Below are 7,535 nucleotides of genomic sequence, written 5' to 3' on the forward strand. Positions count from 1 at the left end.
CATTCAAGATGCCTTTTAAAGCATTCGATACCTTCAAAGAAAATATTTTGAAACCTGGAAAGGAAGGAGTGAAGAGCGCCGTGGGAGATTCATTGGGGATTTTACAAAGGTAAAGTTTGAATGCAAACTTTAGGTTTATTTCTGAGTAACTTCATGTTGCCAGTGTTTGAGAGAATTTGCTTAATGCTTTTAAAGTCATCTTTTAATAATAAGAAGGTGGGTCAGATTAGGTGGCTTCTGGAGCCCCTTCCAGGCTATGCCTGGGGGCAGGGGGAAGATGCATCAGAAGTACAGAGTTGAATTAAAAAAAATACCAAGACAAGCATTCTGCTTATACAGGATTACCACTTAACTAGAGATGGTGATATTGTATTATTGTGTGTTTGGCATTGAATTAGAAAAGATTTAGAAAGATAATAGTTCATGTTAATACAATAGGAATGACAATCATGGTTATGCTTTGAGCTGAAAGAATTTTGGAGAATTTTTTACACATTTTTCACTATAAATGAAAATTAGATATTTGCAAATTATTTAGCTTATTACATAAACTATACAAGTAGTTCCTCATTTTGTGGTTTATAAAGAGAAGGGTAGTTACACCATAGTTTGAAGAAGGTAACTTAAAAAATTAGTATTCTTTAAAGCAGAAAATTTTACATGATTACAGTGGGAAAATGTTTAGTACTATTATTGAATTGAATGTTTTTATCCAAACCAAAAAACAAATCTTTTTTTAGAAGTAAAATATGCTTATTTTGGAAGGAGAGTTTGCCGTAAATGAATGAATTGATGTGACATTTTAATTTGTGATTTTTTATAGACATAGTGAATGCCTCCCTAGGTTTTCCAGATTAGTTAATAACTGGTCCTTATGTACAAGGTAAAATGACTCTCTTAATCTCTCTGGTATAAATAGATGTGGAAAATGTCCTTGATGAGATTTTTATGTGTTCGAACGATTATTTCTAATCATGATGAGTGAAGATGCCACCCGTCATCTTCTTTTAAATTTTCCATGTTATCTCTCAAATTTAAAAACTTCAGCATTTAAACGACTATTTCTAGGCACACTGAGATTCATTTCATTTCTTGTGTTTTGTAACACAGGGGCTCCTGTCAGTGTTACATTTTTTATTGTATCACTCTCGATGAGCTTTTATAGTGAGAGAACTGGGTTGGGCACCTTATTAATTTAGTGATTAAAACCAAAAAGCTTTGAATCAGACCTACAGTGAATTATCATGTATAGATATGAAAACGTAGCTCGGTCAAAGCAGGATAAACCAGCCAAACACAGGACGTGATTACAATAACGTACTCTCTTAAGAGTGTTTTATCCTTCCGCTGAGCTCTCCCTGGGTAACGTCTTATTATGGTGGTGTTCGTTCGATTAAAGATGCAAAAGGAAAGCACAATGGCTTCACTGGCATTTTTAAAGGATGACAAAGGAACCTGACAAAGTCAGGAATAAAAACCATGACTTTAGACCATGGTCACCATGATAATCACCAAATTCTGTGCCTTAGTTTATAAAATACTGGACAAAAAAGTACTTAGAAATTTTCCAACTTTAAATTTCCAACTTAAATTTTGCTTTTTGAAATTTAATTAAAAAAAATAAATAAATAAGAGACTTATCCTAAGAGCCGGTTTTGCTATGTTTGATTGGTTGATCCACTTGAAGGTTCTCTTGTTTACCAGTTGGTTTACTTAGGGATAGAACAAAATTAGTAATATCCAAGTGATGCAGCCTCAACCCAAAACTGAGCTCGGTATTTAGGACTCTGAGCAGGTTCCTCAGGATTAAATAGTGGAACAATAGAATGGGTAACAGTACTTGAGACAGAGAATGCACTAAATGCATGCTAGGTGTTATCCTTGTCATCACAATTGTAGAATGACTTTAGCAAAAATAAAGCTAAACCCAAACCCCTTCGTTCAGTGATTCCTAGAGGTGAATTATTAGCAGAGGAAGGGAAAAAAACGGTTAACCGACCAGCGATCTAAGTCGATCCTTAGCTCTGGGGGTCATTGTGCAGAGCTCCAGAATCAGATCTCCTCCAGCAAGACCAGTTCCGCCACACACTTGGTGTGAAACCTCAAGTCTACAAGATAATCCTATATACAGTGCCTTGCCCACAGCCTGGCATGTAATGGACATCCCCTTCTCCCCCTGCTGATGTTTCACATTAAGCAGGTTGACAGAATCCAGTGTGGAAAAAAAAAATCACAAAACACCATTTTCTGTTTTGTAAGGGACAAGGACAAGAACATTTGGAAGTTAGAAATCCTAACTTTCTAACTTAGCAAGCAGCGTAAATCATCGATGTCTGATAATGTCTGAGACTGAGATCATCATCTAAACAGAATTCTCAAGGTGCTTTTTCATCGCAGAGCGAGCGTTCCTGGTGGGAAGGGGCGTGGCAACTGCACAGGGAAGCATTTGAAGCTCCCACTGGACGCTGATTACAGTCAAGCGTTATTCGACTTCCTTCCAAAGTCATTGATAAAAAGCAGCTGAACAATTGCATGAGCTAAAAATACAATAATAATTTTAGAAGTCTAGGAAGAAAGATGATGCACTCACTTATTGTCCAGTACTGGAACAGATGATATGGAAGGCATTACATTTGGAAATTAATGTCCAGAAATTGATATAAAGATTTGTCCAATTTAAATGACAATATGAGTATCCTCTAATTATTAATGTGTAATAAGTGGTAACGAACACGTTGCTCCATGTACTGTAAACCAGTTTAACCCTGTTAACAACCCTGTGTGGTGAGGCCGATTATAATCACAGTTCTACAGATGAGGAGGCCAAGGGACAGAGAGGTTAAGGAAGTTGCCCAATGTCACACAGCTTGTAAGTGGCAGAGCTGGGTTTTAGATCAGACATTCTCTGCCCGCCATTCTCAATTATTACACTATACTACCTCCCTAATCAAGTGTCTTTGTTCTTCCCACTTTCTGCCTTGAAATTTAACCACACATTTAGGTTTGGGAGTTACTTGGGCTGCAGTGGAGCCAGCAACCTCGGGATCTTAAGGACAATGTGGGCTTTTCTCCTAATCTATTGTGTTGAAGACTTTCCCAAAGAGAGATTGAGGGGAAATCTGGTCTCAGAAGTATTTATATCTTCCCTCTGAAGAGATGGAAGCTGTGTTGTGCCCATCCTCGGCATTCAGCGACTGCGTGTTGAAACTATGCCAGATGTGTGGGTGCTGTTTGCTCCAACAAAAGCAGATTTGGGAGAGTGGGCTCTGAGATCAGGCGAGCCTGAGATTCCAATCACTACAACAGCACGTACTTTCTGGCTGCACAACCTCAGGCAACTTGTCTCCCGCCCTTGTAGCCAGGGTGACTTTATTAAAACAAAGTCAATCTCATCTCTTCCTTGCTCAAAATTTCCCCACGGTTTTCTACCTCACTCTGAGTTAAAGCCAGTGTCCTTTCAATGGCCCTCAAGGCCCTACGTGATCTGTAGAACCTTGAGAAGTCTCACTGACTCCACCTGTGACATTCTTTTCCTGCCTTACCCCACTCCGGCCCCACGCTGCATGCTTATCGGACCCACGCCTGTGCCAGCTTTTGCACCCTGAAAGTTTTTCTCCCAAATAGCCTGCTGGCTCGTTCCCTCACTTTCTTCAAGTCACTTCCCAAAGGTCACCATCCCAGGGCGGACGTTCCTGACCTTCCCATCTCCTTTTACTCATTCCCTATCTTAGGGAAGGTTCCCTAAACGCAGAGACCCAGACAGGGATTTGGATGAGCCTAGGATGTGATTTATTGAGGGGGAGCTCTTCCTGAAAGAATTGGGAAGGAAGAAGTAAAGCAGGATAGGAAAGGAACAAACCAAGCAAGGACGTGATCTCAGGTAATGCAGAGGGGCCAATCACAACGGGAGGCTCTGGGGTGTTACGGGCACTGAGCCGTCCCTTTGAGCCAAGGGGCCAACCTTGTAAGTCACTGTTATCAGTCAGTCATCGACTGTGGGATGCCCCAGCGGGGATGGGGGTTCATAATCGAGGCCACTTAGTACTTGGCAGTTCTCCTCAGAAGGGAGCAGTTGCAAGTTCTTACCAGCTCCAGAAGCGAGCTGGCTTGATGAAAAGGGAGTGCATTACAGTGGCTGTGGCAGCCCACTCTTATACCACTCAGGTCTCCTTGCTTCTCACATTAAGCTTACTCCATCCAGGTATAGCTGTTCTAAGACTCCGTGGTCATAATTCCTGAGGAAGCTTCAAGAGAAGAGTTGGTGGAATGGGCTCCAGTTCCCACTGCTCTGGCTGGTCCCTCCTCTCCACCCATTCTCAAGTCCCCTCACTTCTGTTGGCTTGATGGGTGCATTGACCTAGACCTTCATGCCTGAGGGGTCTAAATCCCTGGTTAATATATCCTTACCAGGTTGTGGTTGCTGTATTTGAGTTAGACTAGACAAGGCAGTATCAGGAGTTGTCCCAGTGGATCACCTGAGGTCCAAACACATGTCTTCCCGCTCCCATGATGAAGCAACAGTCCTTATCCCTCCTGAATTTCACCATCCCGGTGACTCCTGACCTTACCTTTTGGTCTCGGCATGAGGACTCCAAAGTAACCGGGCAGCAGTCATATATTCAATGGGATTTCTATTTTTTTCCAAAATGGAAGAATTCTTCCTTGTCAGTCAGCACTTCTAGACCCACAGGACCTAAAGTTGAAGAGATGTGACATTCCTCCAGTGGATTTCTAGGAGTGACGGGGAGTGCGGCCCCTCCTACTTCCATTCCTTGTTTTCACAACCCTATTTTACCTATTGGGAACATAGTATCATATCTAACTGTTGGTTTGTGGAATATACTGCCTCCTGAAGGATAGAACCCTATTATCACAGGGATTCATCTTTAAGCTGATGCCTCAGCTGCATCTTTAAAATGCTTCCTTAGCTCTGGCAGGTTGCCAGGCTCTGGGTGGTACGGCATATGGTAGGGCCAGTGCATCCCAGTGTCACGTGCCCCTGCTGAACCTCTTTTGTCATAAATTGTGTGTCTTTCATCTTAGGTGATGGTGTGTGGGATCCCATGTTGGCTACTCAGGATTCTATTAATCCTCAGAGAGTGATGCTGCTGGAGACTTGCAGGCTAAAAAGAGAAACTCATATGTGGAATATATGTCAACCCCAGTCGGGATGAACTGCTACCCTTTTTAGGATGAAAGGAATGTTATGTAAACAATTTGCCACCAAGAGGCTGGTGGGTCTCCTGAGGGATTGTGTCACATCAGGGCTCAGCATTGGTTTTGTTGCTGACAACGGTAGTAGTTAAATCAGTCCTGGTGAGTGGGAGCCCAAGCAGAGCCTCCATCTCTGCTACCATGGTTACTCCACTAGTCCACTGCTCTGGAACTGGGTGTCTGAGGGCAGAAGCTGGCTAACGTCAATCAGCCAAGTCAGCCCGTCCATTGGCTGTTTAGTGATCCCTTCAGGTGGAAGCTCTCTGGGGTGTGTTCCTGTGAAACCTGAAGATGTCACACTTTGTGTCCACTCTCATAGGTTCATCCACATGTCTTTCGATTTCTGTGAGTCAGATCCCTCAACCGCCAATTCTGACTTTGCTGCCCTTGTCTCTGATCTTTAAAAGACCGCTGCCAGCCTCTGCTACTCCAGGATTCTATCATTCCAGGTGCCGCTGGAGAACCCATTTCTGGAACAGCACCTGCTACTGTCAGATTCAACCTTCAGAAGACAGCCATTGCTGAGCTCCTCAATGGTCCTGGTGGCCCTGTCACCACTGCATTCCTTAGGGTCTTACCTGCTGTACTAATTCTGGCATCTCTCTTAAAAAACAAGACAGTTAAACAGAGACCTATTTATTGAAGAGTATGATCAACACTGAAAATATGTCATGAATTTTTATATTCTAAATAACAGATATTGAAATTTAATTTAGTCCTCACTAATTTAATCCTCACTAGTTCATCTATATGGTCCAATCAAATTCAGCAGTTGTTACAACAGGTGTTCAAAAACAAATAGACCTATAATTTAGGTTTATTGGACAATGAAGGAAAAGAGAGTAAGTGGACCCTTGGACCCACGGAAGTACACTCTTGTGGTATTCTGTCTCCGAAATGAATATGAATAGCAAGAGGAATGATGTTGGATATGCTTATTAAACCAAGACAGCTTCACTAGGTCCACATCTTCAGGTTCTTATGCAAAGGAAGAAGTCACTTGTGGTTGATTTGAAAAGTAGAAATCACCGATAGTCAAATCCACTTCAAAGATGTGCTCTGCTCAGTTACTGAACCACGAGAAACTCTCAAGTTATTAAAACAAACAAAAAAAAGTCAGAGTGTCATTATCTGGCCCTAATGCAATAATGACCAGAAGCTAGTACACAATTATTATTAATATTTTTTTAAAAAAAGAAGTCGTTGTGCACCTCTTGGTATCTCTACTTTGTCAAAGCTTCCAAGAGCCACACCAGCAGCTCATTAGAACCATTTCTTGGCCTTTGCCAGTGTGTTAAATCCTGTGTCATGGGAGAATGTCCCCTGTATTAGTTTTCTAGGGCTGCTGCAACAAAGGGCCACAAACCTGGTGACTTAAATGTATTTATTCTCTGGCAATTCTGGAAGCCAGAAATCTGAAATCAAGGTGTCACGTCTCTGAAGGCTCTGAAGGAAGGTTCATCTTTGCCTCTTTCTCACTTCTGGTGGTTGCTGGCCATCCTTGGCATTCCCTGGAGACACGTTACTCCATTCTCTGCCTCTGTTGTCGCATGTCCTTCTCCCTTGAGTTTCTGTGTCTGTGTATTGAAATCCCCCTCTTTTTACAGAGACACCAGTCATTGGATTAGACGAACCCTAATCCAACACGATGGTATTTTAACTCGATTGCATCTGCAAATACCCCATTTCCAAATAAGGTCACAGTCACATTACCAGAAGTTAGGACTTGACTATATCTTTTTGGGGGACACAATCCAAGCGACCCCTCATATCGACAAACTCTCCCTCATTCAACTTTATCACCCCTCCATCTCCCTCGCATCTAGCCCATTCAGGATCTGTTCCCAGGCAGGCACTCACGCCTCCTGCTGGTAAATACCAATCAGATCCTGCTTTTTTGGTGTACACCCTTCTCTCCCATTGGCAGGCCCCAGTATGTGCCCAATCTGGGACTTGGTTCTAATTATTGGTCTGGCGTCCAGAAAGGGAGGTGCGAGCAGATCCTGAAGCGTGTCAGCATTGTTCTGTAAGTCACCTGCTATATTTGAGGCTTTTGCATAGTTTTCAAGTAAGGTGGGGGAGGAGCCTCTATCTTCCAACGAGGGAGAGTGGCCACTTCTGCAGGTCCAGGGGTTCCGAGAAATGTAGGGCGTTAGGTGTTCAAGTGCAGCTATCCCCTAATCCAGGTCTCAGATATCTTCCCACCCTAAATTTTAAGGATCCTGTTTCTTATCAGGATCTTGGCTTTGGTGTAAGAGACATACCTAAGTTCAGAATTCTAGCTTCTCTGGAGTTCTGCTGTTTTCAAAGCTAAGTTTTTG

General features: G+C 42.6%; 1 protein-coding gene across 2 annotated transcripts in view; it reads left to right on the forward strand.

Annotated features, from left to right (window-relative positions):
- The first annotated feature begins 6 nt into the window (after positions 1-6).
- SLC17A8 (solute carrier family 17 member 8) overlaps positions 7-7,535 on the forward strand; it is a 40,543-nt gene continuing 33,014 nt past the window's right edge. Inside the window, exon 1 of one of the 2 annotated variants that reach the window (XM_011386639.1) lies at positions 7-109. In XM_011386639.1, coding sequence (XP_011384941.1) covers positions 9-109 — 101 coding nt within the window. In that variant the 5' untranslated portion in view covers positions 7-8. The remainder of the gene's footprint in view (positions 110-7,535) is intronic. The other variant, XM_023527299.1, reaches the window with a different exon arrangement.

Source organism: Pteropus vampyrus, unplaced genomic scaffold, assembly GCF_000151845.1.
Source record: "Pteropus vampyrus isolate Shadow unplaced genomic scaffold, Pvam_2.0 Scaffold16, whole genome shotgun sequence".
Classification (NCBI taxonomy): Eukaryota; Metazoa; Chordata; class Mammalia; order Chiroptera; family Pteropodidae; genus Pteropus; species Pteropus vampyrus.